At 30.3% G+C, this 21,114-nt stretch overlaps 1 protein-coding gene across 1 annotated transcript in view; it reads left to right on the top strand.

Annotated features, from left to right (window-relative positions):
• Nucleotides 1-17,009, top strand: part of LOC136985192 (Bardet-Biedl syndrome 12 protein-like) — a 34,377-nt gene extending 17,368 nt beyond the window's left edge. Inside the window, exons 4-11 of the mRNA XM_067282413.1 lie at nt 9,255-9,380; nt 9,494-9,942; nt 15,184-15,322; nt 15,788-15,922; nt 15,996-16,160; nt 16,264-16,365; nt 16,454-16,628; nt 16,733-17,009. Of these exons, the coding sequence (XP_067138514.1) occupies nt 9,255-9,380; nt 9,494-9,942; nt 15,184-15,322; nt 15,788-15,922; nt 15,996-16,160; nt 16,264-16,365; nt 16,454-16,628; nt 16,733-17,007 (1,566 nt within the window). The 3' untranslated portion in view covers nt 17,008-17,009. The remainder of the gene's footprint in view (nt 1-9,254; nt 9,381-9,493; nt 9,943-15,183; nt 15,323-15,787; nt 15,923-15,995; nt 16,161-16,263; nt 16,366-16,453; nt 16,629-16,732) is intronic.
• Nucleotides 17,010-21,114: the final 4,105 nt, after the last annotated feature.

Raw genomic sequence — 21,114 nt, 5'->3', positions numbered from 1 at the left:
AGTTGTACTCACTGTCCTTACGACCCTTCTATTCTTTTCGACCTTTATGGTTTTCCTCAGCTTCGCAGTCCCCTTTGTCCTTTTTTTTGAAGTTTGGAGCACTGCCTTGTTCTGCCATCCATTCTGAGATCTTGACCAAGAATGACTCTTCTGTTGGCAGTTTTACCTCCGGTCCTTGCCTTCCTTTGTTTTCCCCGAAAATTCGGCGAAATGATAATTCCCCTACCCTTTTGTTCTACCAAGAGTTCTGAGAAGGGGTAATCCCTCCTTAAGGCAATGAAATTTAAGACAAAAGCTTCTAGAAGGAAGTTATGACAAAAGAGAAGAATTGAATATAAAGATAAACAAAAAAATATAACTAAAATACATATAACAATATGGCCAATGGCCACAAGATAAACAAACACTACATCTCCATTCTGGACACAGCACTATGCCTTTGCAACCTCACATCCACATACTTTTCAGGCACATCATCAGAAAAATTTCCAGGCAGTCTAGTGAAATAACATGTTGTGTATATTACAAAATAATGTTTCATATCTTGAAGAAAACTTTCAATTGTCCACAACAAATCTAATTGCATCCTCCTTGGATGTATTTACAACTTTATCAATGTCAACATGAAAATTATGACAATGAATTAAGGCCAGTTATATAAGGTAACATTATCATTATAGCTCTCATGTAGTTGCTCAGTCTTCCCAATATTCTGGCTGACCTTTCACATTCACATGTTGTTGTGGAGATTGTGTTGTGCCACAATTATGTAAATTAGCAACACGAAAATGTTTGAAAATATATCTGGCCATTTTGGTGAAAACATGTTACCCAATGTGCACAGCAACTTTTCATTTTTGTTTTTGCTAATCCAATTTGTCATCAAAATATTTTGCTTTTGAGAAGGTTAGGACTAGGCAGGTCATCACAATACATGTCAATGAGTCCTCTCAGGAATGTAGCCACATATTTTAAAAATTCATTAATAATTTAATTTTCATCAAATATGCTTGTCAATAATGTATTAATACATTATTAACAATAGAATTAAATAATATATCTTACAAATTGTATAATACTGTAAAAACTTATATATATGGTGACCCAGGTCTATGTCACAGGATTCCCAATTTATATATATATATATATATAAAAATTGGGAATCCTGTGACCTAGACCTGGGTCACCATTCATTGTATTATTAATCAACATCTTATACAACAAAAAACAAAATTAAACTTAAAAATATCATATTTTTTTATTGTTAAACAAGTATAAACATCAGAGTGCAGCTTTGTGATATATTATAACTTTACAAGGCAGTAAAAGGGAGTCTACAGACCTACATGCATTTGTTGATACAGTTTACAGTTTATGTTACCAGCATTGGGACACAAGAGGGTACCTTGATAACACCTTCAAAAGCACCACAAACTGTACAGTGTAACATTCCTTTAACAGATACTTGAGAAACAGCTTGATAACAGGAAATTTATGGCCACAGAAAAATTTGAGAAAATTGGGTCTTAACTTGTTAATTCAATCATGGTTTTTTTAACCCTTTAAATTTCAACTTAATGATGTTTTGCCATAATCAAATAAACAAAGCTGGAACTAATGACATCAAATCAATATCTTCCACACTTTTCCAGTAAGAGTTTATTTAAGATATAAACAAATACAAATAATACATCATTTGTATTTTTTGAATGCTAAACTTGAAGCAGGTTTATAGCCCAAAACTGGGTACCACATGACCCTATGTGTATTCAAACTTAATTATTTGCATTTTTCTGTCACCTCTATTGGTCCTGCAATTTGCATGTGGCTATGCATATTCCTTCATGGTGTTACAATTTCACTTTTGAGGAGTGTAGTAGTGATGGAGGCATAAGCCTATGCTTATACAAATATATCAATCACTATTCTACATAGAATGCTATAGTTTACTATTAGATATTTTAAATTCTAAATTAAATTAAATTTTTTAAATATTTATAGTCAATATGAAAATTATAATATTTAAATCAAAATCTAAAAAGTATAAACAGAATGTTTACTTAGTCTTTCAACAAAAAAATACAATACTTCCCCCAAGGAAAGTATTGTATTTTTTTTTTTTTTTTTTTTTTTGTATCCACCCTATCCCGTTATAAAAATAAATTTTACAATGGGATAGGATAGGATGGAGTGAAAGTTGGAGAGTAGTAGCATTAAACATTTTTAAGTATCCTTTAATCCATTTGTAAAAATCTGGCAACCTTAGTGCTAGTCCATAGAGAGCATTTTTTCTGCAAAAATTGTAAGGCAAAGAAATTTTTTGATAAAAATCGTAAGATTTTTTAAATGAAAATAAAGATCTTAGGAGAAACAGATATTATTATTATTAATGCTGAGCAAAGATACTTTTTTTTTAAATTCTTTTTGCCCTGTGGGTACTAAGAAGGCCTCTTTTCACAAGCCGACTATGGGTTCAGCCAGACCCACAATGGGGAGGCCAGGTGGTGAGGGACGGGGCCCGACATAACCAGATGGACCACCCCCTGAAAAATTTCTGGAGATTTTTTGACCTGTTCACATTGAATCCTGGGTCCCCAGAGTGGTAGGTTGCCACCTTGACCACTCGGCCATCCAGCCTCAAAACAAAGATACTGATTGGCTACTGGTTCCACAATCTGCCTTATAGTCACTTTTATATTCCTTGCTGTTATGTACATAACGCAGGAAAGTATTGTAATCGTGTCAAATTTGATCCTCTGGGATTCTTGCAAATCTTGACATCTTGAAACTCCCCAAAGTCAAAAAAAGTTCTGTGCATGTGTGTTGTCATCAATTTCTTTTAATATCTCAGAATGTAATAAAGATTAAAAAATGAAATTTGGCACGGTAACTTGTAAAGGACATTAATGCTATTTATAAAGACTGAAGAATGAGAAGATAGAGGATGTGTCATATCTTGAGTGGGATCAGACTTAAAATTTTACTTATTATTGACATTTACAATTTTTTAAAAATTCACCTCTATCTTAAAACTTAAGCCCTTTGTCTTTTTATAATAATACAGTAATACCTCGACTTACGCTACCCCGACTTACACAAACCCAGAGTTACGCGATTTTTAAATCTTGATGATTCGTCTTTTGTTTGAGCGCCACGCAACTCTTGATTACTCACTTCCCCCTACACTATTGTTTAGCTTACATGTTTGAACATGTCTGTGCAACACGTCCGAATATTGTAGCTATGTCTCGACGCATAGCTAAAATTTATTTTGTGTTATTTCTGTGTTTGTTATATCTATGGAGACTTGAGAGACTCTACTAATGTCATCCAAATGAAGTAGAACTGATCCTTCTGCATCAAACAAGAAAAGAAAAATTTTATCTTTTGGAATGTAAAGTTAACATTATTAAAGACTTTGATACAAAAATGAAACAGGATTACAAATTTTAGAAAATATAGACTCCAACGTAGAGCGCATTTCTTGTACAAAACGAGAAATGAAAAAAATATTAGCATGGAACGGAAATCTTTGAGCCGTCAGACAAATTTGTTAGATTTTATGAAGCCTTCTTCATCAAAATAACTTCAGTTTACGATTTTAATAATATAATTTGTTATACATATGTATTATCTAAGATTTTATTAAACATTTTTCTCTAAATTATTGTTTTCTTTAGTCTCCGGCTCCAATTAAAAATAATTTGTATGTATTTATATGCGAAATTATACCTCGACTTATGCAGTTATCACTCGGTCCCACCTATCGCACAAGTTCGGGATATTACTGTAAAGTTAATATAACAGATAGTTCCAAACACAATTTTAACTTTGTACTAATGTGTGTTACTGGTTCTTAAACATAAAAATTGCAGCAACATGTTGGATAATGTTTTAGCAATGCTTGGAAAGTTAAGCAACAGATTGTTGGATATTTTTAACTTTGAGAATTGAAAAATTATTCTATTAAAAAAATAACAATTACATTTGTTTACTCTTTGATTATACTTATTATGTTAATAAAAACGTACTTAAAGCCTGTTACCGGTGGGGTCCGCTGAAAATCGTTACAAACGTTTTCGAACTATAAAGTTCTTCTTCAGGTAACCGACGACCGTTAATCGAATGCAATTCGAATAAAATCCTAATGGAATAGTGGCACTACAATATTTGGTTATGTCTTGGCTACTTTAATATTATTTTTGTTAAATTTTTGCACGTTTTAGCTGGCAGCACTGGCTCGACCATGAAAGGGAGGCTAGTATTTAAACCAGGCCTAATACACTATACTAATAATTGGGGACTGGGGTTGGTCGGATAACTGAAAAGTCAGATAACCGAAAAATATGAAAAAATACATTAAGTCAGATAATCGATGCTCCACTGTATTTATATAAAGAAGTAAATTTTTGTTAGGTTGCCAATTTAGCCCAAAAATAGCCAAAATTTACATCAGGATGAAAGGTGGGTTGAAAGAACATATGTGAATGCGGTTTGGACACTGAGTCAGGATTACCACTTACAAAAGAATCTGTTTATTTGCATAAAGAAATGCTTACAAAATTTCAGCCTATTTGTCTCAATTCATAATATTGGTCTAAACAGAGTCCAGAGGGGGTTCAAATGTCTCTGGTTTAAGTTGATGGTAAGTTCCTCGACAATTGATGGTTATGAATCAATGGCCCCGGGGGCTTGCTTTTCCATTTGAATTTTGGATAAGGTGGGAACTTAGGGTTGGCTGAAGTGTGCATCCAATGGTCATCTACTTGTAAACAGGAATTTAAAATTTTGACATGACTAGAGCATAACTCTTGAAAAAAACTGATCAGCTGGAGAGGATGGATCACAAAATATGAACTTTTTATAAGTAGGCTTTTAATCCTTTAGAAAAGAACAGATCTTGAGAAAGAAACTTGTGTCCTTAAGACATGAATTTTTAAAGGGTTCTCTCCCTGATCCAAATTTTGATTGATTGACGATATCTCTCATCACTTTCCAATTAGTTCATTCTTGTCTCCAGTTGACAATTCTAAATCAACATCAACATTCAATCTGATGCCATTTCCTGATGCTGATCAGATAGTATTTACTGAACTTTGAAACCTTTTCTTGTAACTCAAGCCTTTTGTGGTTACCTTTTTGACATCAAGAATTTCTAATCATCCCTACAAGACGTTATTTAATTAATAAAATCATTTTGTTATATTGTTTAACTTTGTCATTTTTTCATTCAAAAAATGGGAGTTTAACTGTCCTGTCAGACACTCGTTAACATTCTAGCATGTAATTTCAAATTTTGTCCAGGACCTGACATTTTTGACTCCATGACTAAGTTTATTTAATTTGATTTATTTTTGATAAACATAGAATTATTTGTAAAAATACATTTGGTTCTTTAACTATTCCTGCTAGAAAATTTGAAAAATCTATCAGTATATGATATATTTTGGGTGGCAAACCATTGAGTTGTATTTAACCTGCTTGAATTTTCTCTGACTTTTTCTTTTAAACTAATACTAAATGGTTTTGCAGTTCAGTCTAATGGTTTGCTTATTTTGTGCAAAAGACTAAGCTAAATTCAAATTAGAAAATATTCAAACAATAATAACTAAAATATGAATATGTAAATAATTGAAGCATGCAATGCCATAATTTACAATGCATTTTTCTAATTATTGTTTGAATATTTTCTAATTTGAATTTAGCTTAGTCTTTTGCACAAAATAAGCAAACCATTAGACTGAACTGCAAAACCATTTAGTATTAGTTTAAAAGAAAAAGTCAGAGAAAATTCAAGCAGTGAATCAATGCCATAGGTTGTAAATGCCATTTTTCTCAAAATTCGTTTTATTGAAGAAATGAATTTTAAATGCAATGTTTTTTCCTACAAAAAAATATTGTGGCGATTGTGGCGCTCTAAGTGGCTATATTTTGAAGATGACGTTATGTGCAAGCCATAACGTTTTAAGCGCCAAAGCGCAAGCCACGTGACTTTTGGCGCGTAAAATGTTACGGTTTACTTTTACATCATTTTGTTATTCCAATTTGTAACGCAGTGAGTTTTTTACGAGTGAAATGAATTCCTTAAAGTATGAAATACCTAAAAGAAGAAAGAAATGTGCAGAAAAATGGAAGAAGAACATTCGAAAGAAACAAAAAAATAGTGGCTTAGAGTACATTTCTCCCATATCACAGAAAGTTAATCCGAGAAAGGATCCACCAACAGGGGTAAGTAAAAGACTTAATACTTCAAAAATATAGACGTAGATTTGAGATTTGCAAGATATGGATAGTTATTGTGTCTATGCATGGGTGAACAACTTGTATATGACTGTTTCCAACAAGTTTGTCAAACTTTTTGTTTACGTTACAGGTGACATGCAAGTGTTCCTTCGCTTGCAAAAACGTAACGTTGGCTTACCGTCAGGAACTCTTCCAACAATTTTATGAACTGGCTGACTACAATAAGCAACAGAGTTATCTTCAAAGACTTGTTCATCCCCAGATGATAAAAAGGAGACGATATGGGAAGTACCACCATCCTTCTGGAAGTAGAAGGCAACACTCTTTCAGTTATCATTTGCTTCTTCCCGGTGGAAGTGAAATAAGAGTTTGTCTTAAGACTTTGTGTAATACATTCGGGGTTACTGCAAGAAGAATTCAGTTGATTAGAGAAAAGATTTTGGAAGGAAAAATGGATGCTACTGATCAAAGAGGAGGCCAGCGAAAATGTACTGAAAAGCAGTTGTGGACGGAAAAAATAATTGAGCACATTAAGAGTTTTCCAAGTGAAGAAAGTCATTATGCTCGAGCCAAAAGTACAGATAAAATGTACTTATCACCTGATCTCAATGTTAGCAGAATGTATAGAGCCTTCCTTGAGAAATATTGTCAACAGTATGCTGGGAGCAAAGCCCCAGTTACTCGACAATGGTACAATGAAATTTTCCTGACCAAATTCAATCTGTCTTTTCAAAGACCTCGCATGGACACTTGCTCAACTTGTGACCGCCTTGATGTACGAATAAAAGCTGGTGATGCATCAGCAAAAACAGAACTGGAATTACATCATTACAGAGCTGAAGTAACCACAAAAGACATGTCTGATGACACAAAAAATGCTAAAACCTCAGATTCGTATGTTATATCTTTTGACTTGCAGCAGCAAATGTATATACCACAATTAACACACACTGAAATGTATTATGCTCAACAATTGGCATGCTACAACCTTGGAATTCACGATTCAATTAAAGAGAAAGGATGCATGTGTTTGTGGAGTGAGAATTTTGGAGGAAGAGGGTCTTTGGAAATATCATCCTGTATATACCATTATATTACTACTGAGGCTGCTATTGGTGACCGAAAGAAGCTGACTTTGTGGACAGACAATTGTGTTGGTCAAAACAAAAATCAATACGTGATAGCCATGTATCTGGTGTTATTGGCCAATAATGTATTTTCAGAAATAACACATAAATACCCTGTAAAGGGTCACACATTTCTCAGCTGTGATCGAGACTTTGCTCTAATTGAAAAACGGAGGAAAAAATGCAAAGCCTACACACTAAAGGATCTTGTGGACATCATTAAAAGTGCAGGGACCAAAAACCCTTTTACCTGCATCGTATTTGAGAAATTTCATGACTTTAAATCGATTGCCCACGCATTTTTGAATACAAAAGACCTGGGAATCTCAACAGCATCCCAAATTAGACTCTCATCAAATAACTTTGGTAAAGTTATGATTGCTAAAGATGGAGGTAAAGCAGCAAGATGGTGCACTGGGCTTAATGTGCTGAAAGATGGAGTTAGCATTGATGATTTCAAAAATCTTCCACTTCCTCTTGCTCGCTCCCATTTTGGGATTCCTCAAAAGAAGAAACCTGACATTGGTAAAATGATACCATTTTTAAATCCAATAGCACAAACCTATTTCAAGGAGATGCTAGCAGAACCGGATAACTAAATGCCAGTTTATTAATAGTTAACCTGTCACTTTATTATTTGATATTTCAAAATGATATTTGGACTTCCATTAATCTTTCAAATTTGAAGTTTTTAAATACGTTTTAACTTTTATTACACTAAATTAATACCTTATTGATAAAGATTACAGCCCAGTTCAAGTCATTAATAGATTATTGTCAGTTTTTAATGTTAAAATTGATATTGAATTTGTAAATTGTGTTTAATAATTTAAATGTAAGTTTTTGGTATTCAAAACTGTTTTTCAGCTGTAGAAACATTAATTTTATGACTGCAATCGTTTTTGGCATTTACAACTTTATGCACTTGCACAATTTTGGCATTTACAACGTTATGGCTCTAACCCTGTTTTTAAACTTTTTTTGTTTCCTTACTATTATTCGTAGGTGTTTGAAATTAAACCCAATGTTTTATTCCAAACTATAAATTGTTAAAATAATTTTTCTAGCATTTGATTAAAGTTTGTTCATTAGAAAAAGTGTTTTTTCTCTCTCCTGAAAAATTTGTTTTTTGGCATTTACAACCTTATGGCATTGCACGCTTCAATTATTTTCACATAATGCAATTAAAAATTATGGAAAAACTTAAAATACCATTTTTTATATTTCCTACAGTATTTATATACAGAGTGTCTTTATGGACACTCTGTATATAAATGTGCAATTTAATGTGCAATTTAAAAAATTTATAACCTTATTAGTATTTATGATTGAGAAATTATGTAGAATATAGTGGAAATAAGAAAATCTATATTTTTTTATTGTTTGATTGTATTTTATTAAGTTTCCTCATATCCTCCATCATTAGTAATACAAAGGGCAATACAATTTTGTAGTTCTCTAAAAACATTTGCCAATTGATTTACAGTAATGCCTGGAATCACATTGTTAGAAGACTTGAAAGCTAAAATAACTAATCGAGGTTTGCTTGCAAGAAAATGGTCCAACTCTTCCAATCCTGATTTTACTTAAAACTAGGTATATTAAGCTTTCTAATACTTTTTATAGATTTCTTCTATAATACTTTATTAGTATTATAGAAAAAATCTGTAAAAAGTAATATAAAGTTCAAATATATTCACAAATACTAATAGTTATAAAAATTTTTTAAATTGCACACACACTTTATGGACACACTGTATTATTACATTTGAGATTTTAATATTTAATTTCAAATAATCAATATTTAACTAAATAAAAATTATTTATATTGATTTTTAAACAGTTTTTCATGTATCAACTACAGTTATTTTTATTTTATTATAGCAACCAACAAGCCATATTTTATATGAATCTTTGTTAGCTTTTCATAATGAATATGGATGTGGAGTAAACTCATTCTTATTAATGTGGAGTGGTTGGTTTTGCTCTATAAAGAAATTGTTAGAGAGAGTAAGATATTTCAAATATTTTTCACTTCATGACATATATAAACCTTCTTAAATATTATAAGTTTATTTTTGGTTTATTCAAAAACTCAGTTCAAATATTTTTTATGATTGTAGGAACCAACTTATGTAAACATCTTTGAAGAATTAATAGCAGGATTGGAATATGTCATTAATTTCATAAAAAGTCAAGAAATTTGCTTGTCAAATGTAGTTCCTTTAGTTTATAAACATATAAGAGAGATAACTTTAACAGATCAATTAAAAGATAGAAGTTCAAAATTTTTAAGTGGTATATCTACGAAAACTTTATTTAAAACTGAAACCACAAAGAGCATTAACATACTGAAACAAAGCCGTCATTTATGTCAACTATTAAATGCAGAACTGTCTGAGGAAAATTATCAATTAGAAAAGAGGGCATTTAAAAATTCACAAAGTTTAAATGATAACATTATAAAAGAACTGAGATTTTTATTAGAAAAATTATCTCATGGTTGTGATGCTCTTATTCCATTAATTATTGATGTATGGAAAAAACAGATTCAAGAATTCTTTTCTGTAAGGTATAAAATAACTTTTTATTTAAATATCAAATTGATTAATATTAAAAATCAATAGTGCTCATATCAGTATAGATTACTGGTTATGATTTATAGTCATTATGTTGTTCATAATCAGTAATGAACTTTATCAAAATTTTTGAATTCATGCCAAACTATCCAATTTAATCTCGTCTTGTCTCAAGAACTATATTTCACTTCCATTTCCATATGTCCAGATATTTTATAGATTTAAAGAAGAAACCAATTCTCCTGAATAAACTTCAAACAATACAAAACAAATACTCTTTATAGTATAATCTAGAGTATGTAAGGTAGCCGACTTCCAGGGGAAAACAGTTAATCATGCGTCAGGAAAACCTAGGGTCGAATCATAGGTGGGCGTGGTGGTAGGAGACAAAGATGACAAGTGTCTTACACAAAACCGTTTATTCTAACAACTAAGTTAACTTACATATTATCGAGGTACAACACGATCTAGATCGTTATGGTAATGTTGGTATGGTGACGTTGGGAACGTTCCGGACTTCTTAGGTCGATTTCGGAGAGACACTTTTTTTGTGGCACCAGTGTATGGATGGATGGGGTCCCGTTGTAGCGGAGGAGGGGTTCTGTCGGCCACTGTAAGCAGAAGAGTTGGTTTCACGGGATCTTCGGACAGTTTTGACTGGAGCAGACTCAACTGGAGAGGAACTGTGCTTTGACCTTGCGATCCGGGAGTTTTATAAGATTTTCCTGAAACCCGAGACCGATCCGGGTCGAGAGGGGTTGATGGAGCCTTTCAAGTCTGTGCTCGTATTTTATGCCATTATGGCCCTCTCTCTGATGTTTTGTCCCCAAGTGGTCTGCCAGATGTCTCTGCGGCTATTTACCCTCCCTTTGTTTCCCGATTCTGATGCTCGTACGCGAGCACCCGCAGAAAGCTTCTCTCTCGGTTGACATCCCCCTCGGTCATTCGTCATCGAGTTGTGTTTGCTTTAGGATAAGTTCTAGGAAAGTTTCTTTTGTGTCTGGTTTACATCACCAACACGTATTCCTGGCCCAAGTCGACCCTCGAAATCCTGATTTTAGAACTTTATAATTATTCACCATTTCTGCGTGTTTTTGCGACCCTTACAAGTACCTAGATATCAGAGTAGCGACATACGAGTCATCGGCGCCGTGTTCTGTCGACTGTCATCACGTGGTCTATGGGTTTACATTAAGAAATGACAATTTTTTTAGTTTAATAAAGCATTTTTAAAAATGCTTTATTAAACTAAAAAAATTGTCATTTCTTAATGTAAACCCATAGACCACGTGATGACAGTCGACAGAACACGGCGCCGATGACTCGTATGTCGCTACTCTGATATCTAGGTACTCTAGTATAATCCAACAATAATTTTTAATGAACGATTATTTTCATTTGAGTGATTTATGTACAAAAATTGATAAAAATTATATTCCTTATTAGGAATTTTTCAGACAAGAAGAAAATGGGAATATACAAGTAAATAACCAGGCAAGTGTAGATTCAACTAATAAAAGAGCATACAAACATATCAATATTTCACAATACACTCAATCAGGAGTACATTAAAGTGTGCTTGCAACAAATATTCCAGCATATGAACAATACTGACAACCAGGATTTGGTTATTTCAAAATTAAGGAAGTGTGCAAATAACAGTTATTGTTGGTCATAACCATTTATAAATATTTACAAATAAAATGAGATGAAACAGGAGAAGGAAGAAGAGTGAAAAACAGGAAATAAAATGGATTTGAAAAGGGATGAAACAAAGAAACAACTAAACACCTCTAAAAATTCAAATAAATTCATTTCCTTCAGGTCTGATGACTTCCTGACTGAGAAACTCCACTAGTAGATTCCTTTGAACAGATTCCTGCCTCAATTATCATTATATAGAAGACAGGTGAAAATCATTATATCTTTGTTAGATCTACAACCTCTCCTGTTTTCCAAAGTTCTTATTTTTATCAAGAACATTACTATAAAACCTTACTTAGACTACACTGCTGGGAAAATTTCTCTTTATATCTTTGTTTGTTTGATGGCACAAACTTGCAAACCCTCCAAATGAATTCACAACCTCTTGTGTCTTTGAAAAAGAGTCCTTTTTTTTCCTGCTGCCCTTTCCCTTTATATCCAGTCTGGACCAATCAGATGTTTGAAACTCCCTTTTGTGACAATGTCATTTCTAAATCTTCTGAACAGCTATATGTAATTAACTATGTACAATAATTGATGTAATTAACTATGTTACAATAATAAATCTTCTGAACAGCTATATTAAATCAATATGTACAATATTTATTACATGAATTGTGAATTAAAATTTAATGTTAAATGCAAATTAGAAAATACAAAAATACCTGAATTATATTGTATTTTCTAATTTGCATTTAACATTAAATTTTAATTCACACTTCATATAATAAATATTGTACATATTGATTTAATAAAATCTCAGTGAGCTTTCCAATTAAAAACTGTGATGTGATAAGTCCTTAAAATTTATAGCAAATTACATATAGTTGTTCAGAAGATTTATTACAATATTGGACAAAAAGCAAATAAGGATAACGTCATTTCTGTTGAACATATCCATCCAAGCAGAAAAGATAATTAGTGATCAGCCAATCTCCAATAAAACAAAGAAAATACAACAATGGAACAGACACACACGAATGTAATTTATACTACACTAGCAAATGAACCTGGCATTGCTTGGGCAAACAAATTGGATGATTTGGTAAATATTGTACATTTGGAAATTAAGTTATTACTATCAATGGTAATCATTGACAACCATAGCAATTGTTATATAACACATACCCCTTATTGCTGGGAATCTTTTTATCACTTCAAACGAACATTTTCAATCTGATCAATTTTATCGAATGTTTACAATCGTTCTATAACCGAACCAATATACAATATCAAAATCGAATTTAAAACGGTTCAAACATTTCATTAAAAAATCAAAATATATAAAAATATTTATAACAATGTCTGAAATTTTATCAATTTAATACACCCAAGTACTCAATGAAGATTAAATGTAGTTAAAAACAAAAATCGCATCTAAAATAGTACAGTAGATGGTTTTTCAGGTTAAGCCTTAATCCTCTCCCTCTCCCCTGGGGGAATTTTGACAAATCCTTTCTTAGTATGCATTTTCATGATGTACCCTAACTGTGTACCAAATTTCACCTCTTTAGGTTCGGCAGTTTGTTCTGGGCAATGATGAGTCAGTCAGTCAGGACAAGTAATTTTACATATTTAGATAAAAATATATAAAAATGTCAAACTGGTATATGGCAATAAATTGCCACATACTAATTTTTTATTTTGTGTTGTTTGTGGTTTTATATCTTAGGTTTAAAGAAAGAGAATCAAGTCTTTACTTCCATATAATCCATTTAAAATATCACTGTAGTTGATGTAGATCCAATTGTAGTCTAATGAACAATTGGATCTATATGCATATTTTCTATTTGATCCTTTTAGTTAAACAAAAATATCAAATAGAAAATAGCATTTAAGTGGAGATATTTAAATAAAACATTATTATTAGCAAGTATTCCTATTAACACTGTCTAGAGATATGTTTAACAGCACAAATGCAACCAAATCTGGTATGGTGACATTTCAGGATATGTGGAAGACATTTTCATAAAAAAATAGTATCAAAATTAGAGTGACTATGTTGTTTTAACTGCCAAACTAGGCCAGTTTTTAAGAGTGAATGAAAAATAAATCTAAAACTAGCTAAACTTGGATTATTTTTATATAGGCCTATAAATTGGTTATATACATTAGAAGACCTATGAAATTGTTTTCAAATTTTTTTTCTATTTTTGAGAGTTAAAAAGAGGAAAATTCTGGGGCTGACCCGGTCAAACCAGGATATACACTCACTCTAATCAAAACGCCACTATGGTACTTTTATTACTTTAGATCTTGATGTGTGTGATTTTTAGTTTGGTGGGGACAGTTAAAAAATGTTGTTTATTGAGGATATGTTGCAAATTTGAAAGACAGTATCACTCTACATGTGAGAATAAGGTGACCAGATTTTAACATTGGTGAAGCAGGACAAAATTAACGGGGGGTGTCTTGTTGAAAAAAATTATTCTTAAAAAACAAAATTTTATCATCAAAGAATGCAAAATTATATTTTACTATATATTTTTTTTTAATTTTAACATATGTAAACTTTACAAATATAATAAATATATATACTATTATAAATCTTTAAAAACTCTTTATTCTTTTGCATATTTCTCATTTGAGTGAATTTTTTTTTAGTAGATTGCTGCCGTTGTTTAAAATGCCATGGTGCCGACAGACAAGAGTCTGCACCATGTAACATGCAACAAACAAAATGTTCGCTCGTTTGGACAGCCTGTGAACACATGCATGCTCCATTGCTGCAGCTGTGCACCCCAAACCATTTTCTGTTGGTCATTGTCACAAACACAAAGGGTTTTGTCAGTGCAGCATTCTTTTTTTCTGATGCTCACGCACACCTTGGTACTGATACGTGTGATACAAAATGATCTTTACTAATCTTAAACATAAGACAAGTTTATGACACATAATTGACAAAAACTTAATCTTTCCAAAACTCGGGACTTTTTTAAAACGCCACAGGACACGGGACAAATTGTTAAAAAGCAGGATGTCTGGTCACCTTATGTGAGAAGTATCAGACATTTAACACACTGTTTGCCTTCAGATTACACATCTTAAAAATAGAAACCAAATTGAGCAGTATTCCACATTTAAATTAAAATTTCCTGTACTGCAAAGATACTGCAACCTCTGTTGTACAAATAAATTATTTGTTGCTTGCAGACAAAAGTGCCATATTGATGAGTTTTGGTACTAATTTTGTTTTTTACAGAAATGTGTTCCTTGTGCCCTGAAATGTCACCATACCAAATTTAGTTACATTTTGACTGCTAAATATCTCTCAAGATAACTTTGATTAGGCATAGTTTAACTACAATCATCTGGTATGTTTTTATTAAATAAAATAAAATAAATTTATTACAAAATTTCTTTTGATTTACTTTTATTTTCAAATATCTGATATTTGTTTTTTAAACATTCACAAAACTTTTAAATGCAGTGAACTAATAATTAATCTACAATAACTCATTAAATCTTTCAATGTTCCTAAAATGTTTAAACAAGTAATCAATTAAAATGTGAAATTTTTAATTGCATAGATTTAAAAAAGAATTTATCATGACATATACCATTCCTGGTCAGAATTTTAGTTACAGTTCTGTTGTTGATGGAATTGTAGTCAAATGTCAAGAAAATTATAGAATTCTTCTAGGTGAAAATAAATCTTATAATGCATTAGTAAGTGTTTTTATATTTATATATATATATAAATGATTTCATATCCTTGAAACATTTTATTTAAACATAAAAATCTCAATTATAAAAATTTAATTATTATTAAGTATTTAAATTGAACTTCTTTCAACAGATAATAAATATTCTTATCATAATATAATCATAAAATTAGGGCCAAATTTATGGGTTGGCATCCTGGGTACATTTTCAGGAACCTCCACAAAAAGAAGGAAAAAATGTAAATGGAAAAAAGTAAAAAATGATTTAGGAAATAAAATATAACAGGCCATATTTATAAATACCATATAAATTTAAAGTAGAGAATTCTGTAGTAGAATATGCATAAGTATTAATTAATCTCTGTACAGACCTCCACTGCTGTAAGTGCCCTGGACCCCACAAATAAATCTGTCCCACCATAAAATACTGATAAGTATAAAAATTATTACCTTTTAAATATTAAATCAGCTTGTTGGTGGTGATGTTATTCCAAATTATATTCATCTTGGTTTCACACCTAAAGTTAGCATTGAAAATATTACAAACGACATTGCTGTTACAAATGATTCATGGTTAGAGAGAGTCATAGACACCATTAAAAAGGTAATTTTTCAAAATAAAAGAGTAGAATAGAACTTTTCTTATAAACTTCATATTTCTATATTGAAATATTTAGCTGAGAGTGAGTTTATTGCTTGTTCAAGGAAGAGTTAATGAAGATCTAATTTATTCTTTAAAAAATTCAGTTATTGTCATTAACCATGTTCCTTATTCAACTTTAAAACTTCTCTCTGACTGTACTGAAGCTAACATTGTGTCATATTTGGACAATAGCAGAGACGTGAGTATATATTAAATACAGGCGGTTATTTTAATCACTTAAATTAATTTTCAATATCAATTATTGATTAAAATAAATTCAATATCAAATTATTGATGTTTAGGTAAATACTTGTTCAATTACAATGGAAGAACTTCACACAAATAAAGATGTTAAAAATGGACCTAAGCATGTTGTTATTAAAGTTGCAAATAATTTCATACAGGTAATTAAATCATTTATAGTTTTTTAACATAAAATTCAAAATTTTATTATAATTTATCATTTTATGAAGAAATAGTAATATTTTTCAGACTGTAATCATCTATCACGAATTATCACAAGCAGCTAATCAGTTGGAACATCAATTTTGGCATTTGGCTAATCGTCTTTCTCGTGTCTGCAACGCTGAAAAAGTTCTTAGGGGAAATGGTCAAATTGAAAAGATTTGTATGGAAAAATTATACCAATATGCTGAAAATCACTGTGGTAAGTAAAGTTATATAGTTATTTTCTTAGTATGTTTATTACAACAAATAATTTTTCAGTTCAACCACTGAATGATTTAATTATAATTACCATTTTTTTAAAAGGCGATGAGTACTTACGTGCAGATGTTTATCAAGTTCTAGCAGAAGGATTTGAACATTACATTCGCAGTATAAGTAAGGTTGTGGATATAAATGATAAAAATTTGACAGAAATATTTATTGCTTATGATGAACCTCAATCTAAAGTTGAAGGATGGAGAGCTGCTTTAAGATTAGCAATTTTAATGGTCCAGATGGATACATTAATTATAAATAGTTCTTCAAATAAACTAAATAAGGAAATTAATTTAAAAAGATGCATAATTGGTGAATTATAAATTATTATAATAATATAACTACCAGTTAACACAAATTTGTAGAACAGATATTCCTGTTCTATATAAATTAATGAAATATCTAAAGTGAATAATGTAAAATTATTTATATTTTTGTATCTATAATTACTTTAATATGAAAGATTATATTAAACAATTTTAGTATCAAAGTAGATTCTGTATAAAAATATACAGAATCTATTTTGTTTGTATAAAAATAATTAACAATGATATATTGTTTCATTTAATTAGCAATAAAAACTCTATTTTATTTGAATGCTGATTCTTTTATATATTCTTTTGTATTAACATAATTGCTAATATAAAAGAATGTTAATACAATTTATTAAAATTAATAAAGAGAACAAAAATATTTATCTTCAAATCCAACAATGATTGTAATTGGAACATATCTGTTATACAGAAACTGATTACAAGATTATTTCTGTTTTGCATCTTATAAAATTGCATACATCTATAATGATATGGATGATACTTTTATTTGTATCTTATCCAAATGTTTTATACTTTGCATACTGTTTTTTTGGGATAAAGTTGATCTGTCACTGTATCTTTGATTTTGTTGTTCTGTCCTGTCAACTTTTTGTTAGTATTTATAAGTGCTGCATTTCCAATTGTAAAATTATCTGTTTTGAAACAGAACAGACTTTCTTGTCCTGTTGGGAATTTTGGCCCTTCCCTTGCATAGAAACTGAATATTTTTTGTCCTGTCACATTGTGAACTGTTTAGTGCTAATGCCTACTCTGTATTCCTGTCCCTTCTCATCTATCTAGGTCATTCCTGGTGCTTCCTTCTTGCTTTAATGTCTTTTCCCTTCTCTTTTCTTTTAGCCTTAACCTAAGTAGGCTTTTCTTTCCTCAATATCAATCTGTTTGTAAACAGATACAACTCAATACATTTTTTGCTATCAATAAAATAATTATTATTTGATCTGTGTGGTTTCTTTAAAGATGTAAACAATTTTTTTTAGAAAGTCTAATAAATTGAATATAAAATCATTTTGAAAAAATATAGTAATTTTTTACAAATTATTATTTTGTTCCTAAATAAATTTTGTTGGAAAAAATTATTTTTGTATTTAATAATTCATACAGGGTGAAACAAAAATCCCTTGCACCCTTTTCATTCCAAAAGTACTGAAGATAACTATATTAACAAAATTAACGTATCTAAAAAGACATGAATGGAGAATTGGATGGGACCGTTTTTCCATTGACATTGAATATAATTTTCAAAGTCACCTATGCTTGTAACTTGATAATAAGCAGATGTGATATAAAACTGTTGAAACCATTAAATTGATGAGTAGAACTGATTGCTTTACAAATAATTACATCTAAATCAAAGATAACTGCAAATTTTTTTAAATTTTTGTAGTTTGACATATGGAGACATTAAAAGCTTTGCAATTACATTTGAATCAGAAGTAACTTTTTCCTATAAATGTTTTTCCCCTTATTCCTTTCCAGATTGAAGATGAGAACAAAATATCCTTGAAAATACTTGGGTTTAATACCTAAATACAGTCAAACCTGTTTTTATGCGGGGGATAGGGACCGCATTAAAAAAAACGCATTAAAAAAAATCTCACGAAACTTCACGAATGGCTGTAAATAATAGTTTTCGCAACACAATTAAAAAATATTTTTTTATGCGGTCAACAGGGACCGCATAAAAAAAGTCTCACATAGAAAATAACAAAACCGTACGAAATAGAATTTATTGACAACAGATGTCAGCACTTGACTGCATCGTCTGGTCTATCGTCTGTTTTACATATTTTTGTCCAGGTGGTGTTTTGTTGACTTAAAAAGTAAATTATTTCATTTTTCGCATATTCATGCAATAATATTACTATAATAAGTGCATTTATGCTATAATAAGTTTATTTAGCTATAATAAGTCAACGTAAGACATGACGAATCGCACGAGACTAGTCGCCAAACTATACCGCACAAATTAAAAATTCGCATTAAAAAAATCGCACAAATAAAAATCGCGCATAAAAACAGGTTTGACTGTATTTAACTTTTGGTAGAATTTAGAAAGTTGACCATCAAACTTTTGATTAGCAGAAGAATAAGAAAAAAATAAGACTAATGTCCGTAATGCACATATGTTCAATAAATTTTGTCATCATCTTTGTTTTTATTGTAAGTTATACCAACTCATCCTCTTTAATAGAAATTCTAATAGAGAGCAATGGCTACTGATCACCACCAAATAAAAATCATATGGATTATATTAACTGTTAGAAAATATATAGACATTATGAGAGCAATATGTTTGTTTCTCCCTTTCCCAAATATTTAAAATTATGAAATTAAACTGCATTTTCCTAGAATTTGAATGTGTAAATTTAATCTGTTTTAATGACATAATTAACTACTATCATTAAACATAATTTTGGTTAATAAAAAATACATAGACTAAAATGTCTTCACTTTTGCCATGTCCAATCACCATGAACAATAGTCTTTCACTACAGAGATGACCTTTCTTTAGAGGCTAAACTGCTGCAAAAAGCACGCAAAACAGTCTAAAAGTTCTCTGGCAACAAGCTGTTTTGCATGTTTTTTCAGAGGCTTATAACAACGGTTGAACTTATTGTTCTTAACTGTAAAGTTTCATCAATTATTTTTAAGAAAGAAAGATCTTTTTTAAAGAAATTGAATTTTAAACTCTAAAGGAAGGTTGTCTCTGCAGTGGAAGACTTGCTATGTCCAATCACCAGGAACAACAAAGTGGAGAAATTTTAGTCTCTATGTATTTTTTATTAATGTGTAAATTGCCAGACAATTTTTTATAAAGATAATTCGGGTTGATTTAATAATTAGAGTGTAAACAAAAAGTTCTGACAAGATGGAAATATCAGCTATATAAATTATCTGCATAAGAATTATAGCTCTTTGCTTATAAACTTTTGTAGAAATACAGCAGATTCCTGTAAGTGGAGGATACATTCCATGTTATAAAAAATGGCATTATCGAGACATGCATTATCAGACAATTTTATTCAAGTTTAAACCTAGACCTAGAAGGTGAAGAAAATATATACCACTGGATGACAAAATTTTGTATGAGTACTAGTCACAATTTTTTCATCACATTATACAGGTTCATTGTAAGTGAATGCAGAATGCTGAAAATCAAAACAAGTAACAATGTCATCATCTTCAAATTAAGATAAATCTTATTGCTATTTTGTCTAGACCTAATAAATTCAATAAAATCTGCAAAAATAGAAAATAACTTCTTTACTTTTTATTTATTGTGATTAAGTTGCTTCCAATATGTTATCAATATTTTTTAGTAGTTAATTGATGTGTTATGAATGTGCTGATCAAAGATACTGTTAACTGCATATTATTCATTAAACAAAATTAATATATTTTCATCTAATTAATATTCTTATATATTTAAAATTATATAATTATTTTGTAAAGCATGCTGTAACTTTTCTATGTTGTATGAATAATCCCAAGTTACTTTGTCATTAACATAAATAATGTGAATTTAATTTACACCAAAAATATATACTAATTTCAAGAATATTAAGATACTTTTAATCATTTGTCTAAAAATGAAAGAAATCATGGGGAAACTTAACAATGTATTCAATCCTATCACATCTGAATATTTCCCTTCTCTATATCAACTGCATCAATATGAAATGGGAATATCATACATTCTTATGTAATTGTAGTCAAGCTTTGATATTCACATAAAATTATTATTAAATTATTTAAATCAAATTTTTTATTTACTTTATATAATTTTATTTTAAAAAACAAGACTTATTCAAAAAAATTTCTTCTTTGTTTTTATTTGGTGTTTAATAATACTATTTTTAATTGTATATGTGAGAACCTGGACTCTATATTTTGTTATTAAATAAAATGTCATATATATATATATATATATTATATATATATATATTATTTAAATATTTAAAGAATAATGCTTAAATTTCACATACTGTATTAAACAGAAAAATTTTATAATTTTTTCCAACACTTGATAAAGATTGAAAGATGTGATTGTATCTTTCTCTGGATTCACTTCCTTTCAAAGGTAACACATCTTCT

This window comes from Centruroides vittatus, unplaced genomic scaffold, assembly GCF_030686945.1.
Source record: "Centruroides vittatus isolate TY-2023 unplaced genomic scaffold, ASM3068694v2 contig_955, whole genome shotgun sequence".
NCBI classification, from domain to species: Eukaryota; Metazoa; Arthropoda; class Arachnida; order Scorpiones; family Buthidae; genus Centruroides; species Centruroides vittatus.
Note: the sequence above shows the minus strand (reverse complement) of the source record. Positions and strands in the feature narration are given on the sequence as shown.